Source organism: Schistocerca piceifrons, chromosome 1 (assembly GCF_021461385.2).
Source record: "Schistocerca piceifrons isolate TAMUIC-IGC-003096 chromosome 1, iqSchPice1.1, whole genome shotgun sequence".
NCBI lineage: Eukaryota > Metazoa > Arthropoda > Insecta > Orthoptera > Acrididae > Schistocerca > Schistocerca piceifrons.
Genome location: NC_060138.1, coordinates 518,632,227 through 518,644,448, shown reverse-complemented (window position 1 = coordinate 518,644,448; position 12,222 = coordinate 518,632,227). Strand labels below are relative to the sequence as shown.

At 40.8% G+C, this 12,222-nt stretch overlaps 1 protein-coding gene across 1 annotated transcript in view; it reads right to left on the bottom strand.

Moving 5' to 3' along the window:
* Positions 1-12,222, bottom strand: part of LOC124781918 (odorant receptor 2a-like) — a 51,765-nt gene that overhangs the window by 9,029 nt on the left and 30,514 nt on the right. Inside the window, exon 4 of the mRNA XM_047253900.1 lies at positions 8,952-9,051. Coding sequence (XP_047109856.1) covers positions 8,952-9,051 — 100 coding nt within the window. The remainder of the gene's footprint in view (positions 1-8,951; positions 9,052-12,222) is intronic.

The window sequence follows — 12,222 nt, the reverse complement described above, 5'->3', positions numbered from 1 at the left end:
CAACACGTCTATGAGCAATAAAGCTAAGTATCATAGTGGTCTAGGCGACAGCAATGTTGCTGAATATAAAGAGTACGATAGCCATGTCAGCATTGCATAATTATTTAGACAACTCATTGAATAGAACTGCAAAGAAATATACTCGTAAGAGAATGTGGGTAATATGCGACTAACATATTTTTGAAGTTACAGCCTTTGGTACCGTACAACACACAAAGCCGCGCGGGGTAGCCGCGCGATCTGAGGCATCTTGTCACGGTCCCGGCGGCTCGCCCCGTCGGAGGTTCGAGTCCTCCCTCGGACATGGGTGTGTGTGTTGTGTTTAGCGTAGGTTAGCTTAAGGTAGATTAAGTAGTGCGTAGGCTTAGGGACTGAAGACCTCAGCAGTTTGATCCCATAAGACTTTATCACAAATTTCCAATTTCCAACACACACATTCACATATTGCCAAACGTAATCTAAACGTAACACACTGAGGCGACAAAGTCATACACGTACACAGATGGCGGTAGTATCGCGAACAAAAGGGTCACATGGCTCTGAGCACCATGGGATTTAATATCTGAGGTCATCAGTCCCCTAGAACATAGAACTATTTAGACGTAACTAACCTAAGGACATCAAAAAAATGGTTCAAATGGCTCTGAGCACTATGGGACTCAACATCTTAGGTCATAAGTTCCCTAGAACTTAGAACTACTTAAACCTAACTAACCTAAGGACATCACACACACCCATGCCCGAGGCAGGATTCGAACCTGCGACCGTAGCAGTCCCGCGGTTCCGGACTGCAGCGCCAGAACCGCACGGTCACCGCGGCTAAGGACATCACACACATTCGTGCCCGAGACAGGATTCGAACCTTCGACCGTAGCAGTCGCGCGGTTCCGGACTCAAGCGCCTAGAACCTCTCGGTCACAACAGCCGGCTGCCGCGAACACATGGTATAAAAGGGCAGTGCATTGGCATAGCTGTCTTTTGTAATCAGGTGATTCAAATGAAAAAGTTTTCGATGTGATTACGAGCCCACAACAGGAATTAACAGACTGTGAACGTGGAGCGGTTGGTTTCAAATGGCTCTGAGCACTATGGGACTTCACATTTATGGTCATCAGTCCCCTAGAACTTAGAACTACTTAAACCTAACCACCCTAAGGACATCACACAACACCCAGTCATCACGAGGCAGAGAAAATCCCTGACCCGAACGTGGAACGGTAGTTGGCGGTAGATGCATGGCATATTCCATTTCGGTCATCGTTAGTCAGTTCAGTATTCCGATACACACAGTGTCAAGAGTGTGTCGAGAATACCACATTCCAACTATTAACTTTCGCCATGGACAATGCCGTTGGCGACGACCTTCACTCAACGAGTAAAAGCAACCGCTTTTTCGCAAATTTGTCAGTGCTAACAGACAAGCAACAATGCATGAAATAGCCGCAGAAGTCAGTGTGGGACACACGCCGAACGTATGCAATGGGACAATGCGACTGAAATTTGGGGTTAATGGGCTATGGCAGCAAACGGCCAAACTTCTTGTTCTTCTCGTTTATTTTATTATTTGATATCTGGTGCCAATTTTTAAGCAACATTTTCCTTTGCCGAAAGTACCTTTTCTAAAAGCACGTCACCCGCAGCGCGTCTACTGGACCCCTGGCCAAATCAGCTTGACCCTGGTTAACGTAAAGAACGTGGCTAGGTCAAAGAAGTCCCGATTTCAGTTGTTAGGAGCTGCTGGTAGGGTTACAGTGTGGCACTGTCCCCGAAAGCCATGGGTCCAAGTTATCAAGGCACTATTCAGGCTGTTTATGACTCCATAATAGTGTGGACTGTGTTTACATGGAATTGGTTTGGTCCTCTGGTCCTACTGAACCGATCATTGACTGAAAATGGTTATGTTCACCTACCTGGAGACCATTTGCAGCCGTTCATCGGCTTCATGTTCCCAAACACCTATGTCATGTCACTGGGTCACCATTTATCGCGATTGGTTTGAAGAACATTCTTGAAAATCCGAGCGAATGATTTGGCCACCCAGAACGCTGGATTACTTGATGCTAGACAGAAATTACTGGATTGTAAGGTGTCTCCAGGAGCCAACATTGACTCGTATCACAATTTAGTAATGACGAAGAATAGTTTGAAGTTAAGAGAATTATCAGAAAAAATTGACGTTGAAAGACCTGAGATACGAAAGTACTGACTGATGATGATGGAAGTTTGAAGGCCTCCAAGGCTGTAGAAACGACGAAATAGAATACCATATTAAGCAGCTTATTTAAAGAGGATGGGATGTTACTAAAAAGGGCAATCACGGCAGCCTGGCAGACAAATATAGGCACAAAGTAGGAAACTGTGAACATACCGGGGTTAACAGAAGAATTGTTTCAGTTAAGAATGTAAACACCCACAACACTGATATAATGTTCTGCAACCCCTACAATTAGTTTACAAACTGGTTTTCAGCTGTTACGCCATCATCAGGTACATAGATAAATATGTGAAGCAATGAATTTCCTTTAGGATCGAAGATTTCAAACTAGTGCATCTACAGAATATTTTGGTTCCCAAAGACGACAATTCTTAGAATTTGATTTAGGATTATAATGAAAGGAAGTATTTAGAAAAACATGCGACGTAAGATTATTGTGCTTAAATAAAATACGTGACACATTATGCAATGAACTGTATAACAAATTTCAACAATTGTTCTGAAAAGCAAATAAATAGAACAATAAACTTAGGTGACATGTTCGAAGGGAGGACACAACAAATTTATCTTGTTTTTAACAGATTTTATATCGGGAAAAGGTAAGATATACTAGTGAGATACATGAAGCAGCTCTGATTATAAAATGGAAAAATTATTTTAACAAGGCAAGTGACATTATAGTAACTGAAATAAAAGACAAATTTTGGCATGTAACTAGGAGAGGTAATTTACAACATGGTCTTGATGGGATTGTGGGTAGTATCTGCCATTAGAGGCGGCGAATAAGGGAACTGTGTCTTTATGGATATGATGTAAGATTTCATGCTGCACCTTGTGACTGTTACCTTCTTTAAGCAGGATTTGCGAAAGCAGAGTCTCCAAGTATCCAACATCTATGGCGGTGCCTATTGCCCTGCCATACCGACATATATCGAATTTGGCACAATTACAAGCGATTTCTGTATATTCCACTTTCTTCCAAATCTGAATTGCTGTTTTCAGCATCAGAAAAAAACTGTCCAAAAGTTCTTACGTTTATAAAATGATGTCTAAAGCTTCTTGGATTTAAACTTTCTTAGACATTCAGAGAGATTTTTCCTGAATGTGGTATTGTGTATCATTTATTGCTATCTAAAGGTGGGCTATGAGGAACTGGACAAAGAAGAGTGTAAATTTGTTGTTTCTGCTTTTTATGCAGTATAGTGTCCACAAAGGCAGGAGTGTATCCATTATTTGATGCTGCTTGTCTGATTGCATTTACTTCAATTTCAAAGTTGCAATCAGCCATTGCGATGGATATTAGGTGAGGTAACACTAAAAGAAAGGCAGCATGTTTACGTTTCTCTGAGCATTGAGAATTGGTACATAGTACAATATCTGTGGCGGAAGGTTTCCTATAAAGCTTGAAAGTATACATGTGGTTACTGCTATCTGTGTTTAGATCTAAAGAATTTATGAAGTTACCTCCCAAACTTAATTGTGAATTTCATACTGTTCTGTTCAGGACCTTGAGGAATGTTTGAAATTGTCTGATAGTATCTCTACACAAGCACAACAAATTATCAACATCCTGAACCAGTATCTAACCTCTGAACAGTGTAGTTTATTTTTTAGAACTGTATTTCAAAACTGTCCATGATTATTTCACCAAAGGTAGGATCATGTAATAATTGTTCCAAAGCCACTTCATGTAACGATGAATACTAACTTTATACCATCAAAACACTCCTCTTGATAATTTGCAATATTTCCATCCACTGCAATGCGGAAAGTCCCAGAGGATAGATGAGCAAGATCTATTGCGTAAGGAAGTTAATATTGTAAAATTTTGTAAAGGAAGACTGTTCCTCTAGATGCCGGCGTTTTCGTGATATTGAAGAAAAATCTAAAAAAGTGACTTCACTCGCCCTCTCACTCTCACACTCACACCTTATCAGTCTGGATTTTTAGTATATTGTTAATTACGATCACCCCTGTGGCCGTAGGAAAATTCACGACTGTACAAATTTTTCTTCCAGTCAACGTTTTTCATCTTAGTGGACACTGTGAAAGCGACTCAATAACGTATCTATAATCGTGCGTCACTGAGGATTTATTCCCGGTTGGAAACGCGCTCTGACCCACTACTAAGTGGTCTAGAATTGCAGGGCGAGACTCTTTGGAGTGGAAAAAAAAAGATTAACGCTTCTTCGATTGTCTTGGAATCAGTTGATCAGTCATAATACAGAAGACAAATTCGTAATACACACTCTTATTAGAAACACATTTCAGTCTGACGGATGCTTAACAAATCCTTGATGCAAGGAGTCTTCCCCAAGTTATGACTACGATATTTACGTGTGCAATTATACGTTAATTGGTTAATGTGTATATTCTATATTCCGACATGATTGTCGTAAGCTGTCTAACTAAAATATAACTTAAATGTTTGACACTACAATAGTGAAGCCATAGTCACAGTAAATAAAATTTTTCTTTAAAAAGAATGGGTTACATTACCGGTTTTAACGAACTACTTCTTCATTTTCAAACGTAAAATATCAGTTGGAGAATATATAATGGGATGATAACCATACATCCGACCAAAAATACGAGAAATAATGACACCAAGTAACTGAGGCAATGTTTGCCCCGATTGTTGAGTGGGCGGGTGACGGATTGCCGTTCTATGGGCCGGGGTTCGATTCCCGACCGGGTCGGGGATTTTCTCCGCTCAGGGACTGGATGTTGTGCTGTCTTCATCATCACATCATCCCCATCCGGCACGCAGGTTGTCCAATGTGGCGTCGAATGTAATAAGACCTGCACCAAGTCGGCCTGACCTGCCCCGCAAGGGACCACCCGGGCAATGACGCCTAACGCTCATTTCCATTTCCACAAAGGCAATGGTGGCACAATCAGATCACAACAAGTCATCCCTATGCTTGTCCAAACGTTCGTTCCATGTCCTAATCTAGAACAGATAAAGATTACACCATGGTAAAATTTGCCAGGAATTCTTGCAATGACGCTGTGGCACAACCATCGTGTGGCTGATATAAATTCACAATTCTGAAAATTAAACACACACACACCTCATAGCGTAAACTCCCATGGGATAAACACATATAATAACCTCACCGTAAGTTTGTCAACCACAGCAAGCTTCCATATGCAACGCAGCACATAATTTTTCTGTGTTCCGAAAAAAGAATCTCAAATCACAATGTGGCTTTATGTTGGACTGACACACTACCGTTGTTGTTGTGGTCTTCAGTCCTGAGACTGGTTTGATGCAGCTCTCCATGCTACTCTATCCTGTGCAAGCTTCTTCATCTCCCAGTACCTACTGCAACCTACATCCTTCTGAATCTGCTTAGTGTATTCATCTCTTGGTCTCCCTCTACGATTTGTACCCTCCACGCTGCCCTCCAATGCTAAATTTGTGATCCCTTGATGCCTCAAAACATGTCCTACAAACCGATCCCTTCTTCTAGTCAAGTTGTGCCACAAACTTCTCTTCTCGCCAATCCTGTTCAATACCTCCTCATTAGTTACGTGATCTACCCACCTTATCTTCAGCATTCTTTTGTAGCACCACATTTCGAAAGCTTCTATTCTCTTCTTATCCAAACTGGTTATCGTCCATGTTTCACTTCCATACATGGCTACAGTCCATACAAATACTTTCAGAAACGACTTCCTGACACTTAAATCTATACTCGATGTTAACAAATTTCTCTTCTTCAGAAACGATTTCCTTGCCATTGCCAGTCTACATTTTATATCGTCTCTACTTCGACCATCATCAGTTATTTTACTCCCTAAATAGCAAAACCCCTATACTACTTTAAGTGTCTCATTTCCTAATCTAATCCCCTCAGCATCACCCGATTTAATTTGACTACATTCCATTATCCTCGTTTTGCTTTTGTTGATGTTCATCTTATATCCTCCTTTCAAGACACTGTCCATTCCATTCAACTGCTCTTCCAAGTCCTTCGCTGTCTCTGACAGAATTACAATGTCATCGGCGAACCTCAAAGTTTTTACTTCTTCTCCATGAATTTTAATACCTACTCCGAATTATTCTTTTGTTTCCTTTACTGCTTGCTCAATATACAGATTGAATAACATCGGGGAGAGGCTACAACCCAGTCTTACACCCTTCCCAACCACTGCTTCCCTTTCATGTGCCTCGACTCTTATAACTGCCATCTGGTTTCTGTACAAATTGTAAATAGCCTTTCGCTCCCTGTATTTTACCCCTGCCACCTTCAGAATTTGAAAGAGAGTATTCCAGTTAACGTTGTCAAAAGCTTTCTCTAAGTCTACAAATGCTAGAAACGTAGGTTTGCCTTTTCTTAATCTTTCTTCTAAGATAAGTCGTAAGGTTAGTATTGCCTCGCGTGTTCCAACATTTCTACGGAATCCAAACTGATCTTCCCCAAGGTCCGCTTCTACCTGTTTTTCCATTCGTCTGTAAAGAATTCGCGTTAGTATTTTGCAGCTGTGACTTATTAAACTGATAGTTGTGTAATTTTCACATCTGTCAACACCTGCTTTCTTTGGGATTGGAATTATTATATTCTTCTTGAAGTCTGTGGGTATTTCGCCTGTCTCATACATCTTGCTCACCAGATGGTAGAGTTTTGTCATGACAGGCTCTCCCAAGGCCATCAGTAGTTCTAATGGAATGTTGTCTACTCCCGGGGCCTTGTTTCGACTCAGGTCTCTCAGTGCTCTGTCAAACTCTTCACGCAGTATCGTATCTCCCATTTCATCTTCATCTACATCTTCTTCCATTTCCATAATATTGTCCTCAAGTACATCGCCCTTGTATAGACCCTCTATGTACTCCTTCCACCTTTCTGCTTTCCCTTCTTTGCTGACAACTGGGTTGCCATCTGAGTCTTGATATTCATACAAGTGGTTCTCTTCTCTCCAAAGGTCTCTTTAATTTTCCTGTAGGCAGTATCTATCTTACCCCTAGTGAGATATGCCTCTACATCCTTACATTTGTCCTCTAGCCATCCCTGCTTAGCCATTTTGCACTTCCTGTCGATCTCATTTTTGAGACGTTTGTATTCCATTTTGCCTGCTTCATTTACTGCATTTTTATATTTTCTCCTTTCATCAATTAAATTGAATATTTCTTCTGTTACCCAAGGATTTCTATTAGCCCTCGTCGTTTTACCTACTTGATCCTCTGCTGCCTTCACTACTTCATCCCTCAGAGCTACCCATTCTTCTTCTACTGTATTTCTTTCCCCCATTCCTGTCAATTGTTCCCTTATGCTCTCCCAGAAACTCTCTACAACCTCTGGTTCTTTCAGTTTATCCAGATCCCATCTCCTTAAATTCCCACCTTTTTGCAGTTTCTTCAGTTTCAATCTGCAGTTCATAACCAATAGGTTGTGGTCAGAATCCACATCTGCCCCTGGAAATGTCTTGCAATTTAAAACCTGGTTCCTAAATCTCTGTCGTACCATTATATAATCTATCTGATACCTTTTAGTATCTCCAGGATTCTTCCATGTATACAACCTTCTTTCATGATTCTTAAACCAAGTGTTAGCTATGATTAAGTTATGCTCTGTGCAAAATTCTACAAGGCGGCTTCCTCTTTCATTTCTTCCCTCCAGTCCATATTCACCTACTATGTTTCCTTCTCTCCCTTTTCCTACTGACGAATTCCAGTCACCCATGACTATTAAATTTTCGTCTCCCTTCACTACCTGAATAATTTCTTTTATCTCGTCATACATTTCATCAATTTCTTCATCATCTGCAGAGCTAGTTGGCATATAAACTTGTACTACTGTAGTAGGCATGGGCTTTTTGTCTGTAATGGCCACAATAATGCGTTCACTATGCTGTTTATAGTAGCTAACCCGCACTCCTATTTTTTTATTCATTATTAAACCTACTCCTGTATTACCCCTATTTGATTTTCTATTTGTAACCTTGTAATCACCTGACCAAAAGTCTTGTTCCTCGTGCCACCGAACTTCACTAATTCCCACTATATATAACTTTAACCTATCCATTTCCCTTGTTAAATTTTCTAACCTACCTGCCCGATTAAAGGATCTGACATTCCACACTCCGATCCGTAGAACGCCAGTTTTCTTTCTCCTGATAATGACGTCCTATTGAGTAGTCCCCGCCCGGAGATCCGAATGCGGGACTATTTTACCTCCGGAATATTTTACCCAAGAGGACGCCATTATCATTTAATCATACAGTAAAGCTGCATGTCCTCGGGAAAATTTACGGCTGTAGTTTCCCCTTGCTTTCAGCCGTTCGCAGTACCAGCACAGCAAGGCCGTCTTGGTTAATGTTACAAGGCCAGATCAGTCAATCATCTAGACTGTTGCCCCTGCATTTACTGAAAAGGCTGCTGCCCCTCTTCAGGAGCCACACGTTTGTCTGGCCTCTCAACAGATACCCCTCCGTTGTGGTTGCACCTACGGTACGGCCATCTGTATCGCTGAGGCACGCAAGCCTCCCCACCAATGGCAAGGTCCATGGTTCATGGGGGGGAGGGACACACTACTAACTTACACTACAATAGTAAAGCCATAATCACAGTATATTTTTTTTCAAAAGAAAGGGTTACATGTTATTTTAGACACACCACTAACTTGCTAAAATAACATGTAACCCTTTCTTTTGAAATAAATATATACTGTGATTATGGCTTTACTATTGTAGTGTCAAATGAACACTATGGATACATTAAAAAGATACTTACTCCTGCAGTAACAAACATATTGAAACACAAGTTCGCCATGTTGACAAAGAGGAGAATGAAGATGGACACATTCATTGCAGTCTGTAACAGCCAGATACATCTGGAACAGAATTAATAAATATGTTAATAAATGGAGAGCAAGGTGTTTTATCTGACTGTTATACCCGGCTGCTTAACATAGATCTATTCTATTTTAAATACACAGTCAATAATTAAACATAAATTCGAAACTACTCTAGTTTCAGATGTTACTTGTGTGTGTTACACAGAGCAGCTTCCTTATCCCTGCTTGTGGCTGCAACATTTCTATAATTTGATATGAAAACTGAATATAGGGAAATAGCCTCAGGGCTAACGAGGATGAATGGTATTATTTTACGCTTAACTTATTGTTACAGTCATTTTGAGGAGGCCGGCCGGGGTGGCCGAGCGGTTCTAGGCGCTTCAGTCTGGAACAGCGCGACCTCTACGGTCGCAGGTTCGAATCCTGCCTCGGCCATGGATGTGTGTGATGTCCTTAGGTTAGTTAGGTTTAAGTAGTTCTAAGTTCTAGGGGACTTAAGACCTCAGATGTTAAGTCCCATAGTGCTTAGAGCCATTTGAACCATTTGAACCATTTTGAGGAAAAATTCATTGGTTTTAACTGTTTCTTAAATATTATATGTGATTTAAAAGGATAACAGCCAACTTATCTCTCATATGTAACAAAAACCAGCTGCGCAACTAACAGTACCAGTTCCGCCTTTATGTCACAACTTTCGTCTTCTGGAGACGCGTACTGTCTGACCGACCTTGTGCTAGAAGCTCAGAAGCACAACATCAATTTTGATGCCACCGTACATACTTAACAATGTACTCGCAAGATCTCTATCTTTTCTCTCTGCCTATATGGTCTCTTGAACCGGGATATAGGGGCTTGGTGGGTGGTGGAAGCTATATAATCGCAATCGCAGATGTAGCTGTGGCTGGCAATTTAAACTCTGTCACCCTTTATTTATTTATTTATTTATTTTACCACGCAGCATCTTCAGAGAGAGAAGATTATATGAACCAAAACCTCCTGTTTAAGTCATGAATCTTTTAGTGGGGGGATGAGGCTGACTAGACGTCACATTGTCTGTTACAGTCGTCATCTTAATCAGTTCACTGAGTGATCTAGGCAAACGGATAAAGCTAGCCTCAACGTGTGCCTGGAGGGATGAATGAAAGGTCACAGCGAATGAGGCGGTCTTTATACGGCTCTATACATCCTTCTCTTTATGTTCTGCGTTTCAGAAATCATCCATCTCAGTTCTCAGTTGTTTAGTTTACTCATACATAAATCTACAAGGGATCACTTTTATGAATAGTTATTTATTTTTCCTTCAACCAGTTTTAGAAACTTTTCAGGTTCATCTTTAGATGGTTTTCTATAAGTTACATCACTATTTCTAGCATAATGCTGGGCGCTGCGTTGTGGCAGTATGGGCGGTTTTTTTCTGTTAGTGTCCACGTGACTGCTTCCATTTTGACGGACAATTGGTACATCACTTCGAACACTGTTGTACAATCTGTATACTTTTACACTGTGATAGCGTAACTGGTATACAGATTGTGTAACAGTGTGTGAAGTGATGTACCAATTGTCTGTCAAAATGGAAGCAGTCACGTGGACACTAACAGAAAAAAAGCGCCCATACTGTCGTAAGGCAGCGCCCAGCATTATGCTAGAAATAGTGATGTAACTTCCATTAAACCATCTGAAGATGAACGTGAAAAGTTTCGAAAACCGGTTCATAGAATGATATACAACTATTCAAAAAAGTGACTGGTTGCAGTTTTGTGGCTTTACACTTAATTAATAGGCACGGGTTCTAAAATATCCTTAACGGATAAGCATAATGTGTTTAGCTAATTTTCCGGACGATGTAGTTACGATTAGTAAAGTGTCATGTTGAAATCTCTTAACTGATTTCAGAACGATTTCATTAACGCCATTCCTTTTTGGATGAAGACTGAGGACGAAATCACTAACAAATTCAAATTCACTCTCGTCTTGTTAGTATAAGTATTCTGTTTTTTGTAGAAGTATACTTTCCATTGTTGTAAACCAGAAGTACTATAGTCCCATTGGTAGCTTTCAGGATACCAGAATTTTCCCTCTCTTTCCTCTAGTAGGTAAGGAAATTCATGACGAAGCCTAATGCAATGGGACGCATGTCGCAGAGTTGCCCTCTGCTTCGACAAGAAGTCACGCAATAATAGCACAGAACACTTCGCGATGGTGATCTTGGCGATAAGTCACCCCTCGTTCTCAGTGACGCATAGTGAGGCAGTAACTTCAACAGATTCTTTCCGGAATGACAAGCGGAATACAATGCAATATGGTACAACTGCTTGAGAAATTCAGACATGTGACTTCACTTTTGCAATTATCCGAGTCCGGCAGCACCTAATGAGGAAGACATTCGGAAATACAAACTTATTCTGTAACTAAAGGTTTACTACTTTAGTTTTAGTACATAGTCTTTACTGGATGCCCTACCATCTCATGAGAGGCTGTTAGGCTGTTGCCCTGTTGACACAAACATTACTTATAATGGCTTTTTTACCACAATACTGCAACAGTTTAAAACGCACACGTTAAAGAAACTGCGACCGATCTGTTGACGAATACTTGTAAAATGGCTCAAGCAACATCGTAACGTAAAAATAATGTTTATGTTCTCATTGACATCTATTAAGCATTCCTTGCGATGAATATGTTTCAAAAAGTGTACGTTATGTCCAAGAAATCTATAAGATGGACCAGTTGGATTTACGAGTTCCTCGATGATGCCATAATGATATTGCTAACGATTATATTTTTCCCAGTTTGAGTTTCAACTTTATTGTACCTATAGGAAAACTGAATGTGTTTGCTTCTTCAACGAGGTGCGTGGATGTGATACATTTCAGTTCATTCCTATATTTCCCGATGAAGGAAACTTTCTTGACAGTGGAGAGATGGTTCAGATGGCTCTAAGCACTATGGGACTTAACTGCTATGGTCATCAGTCCCCTAGAACTTAGAACTACTTAAACCTAACTAACCTAAGAACATCACACAAACCATGCGACCGTAGCGGTCGCGCGGTTCCAGACTGTAGCGCCTAGAACCGCTCGGTCACCCCGGCCTGCCGACAGTGGAAAGGTCACACACAGAATCTGTACAGCTGATTCAGAAATGAACCCTTCTGACACAAATCTCGCAAACAGTAATGGTTTAATATAGCAACGGGGTGGTGTAACA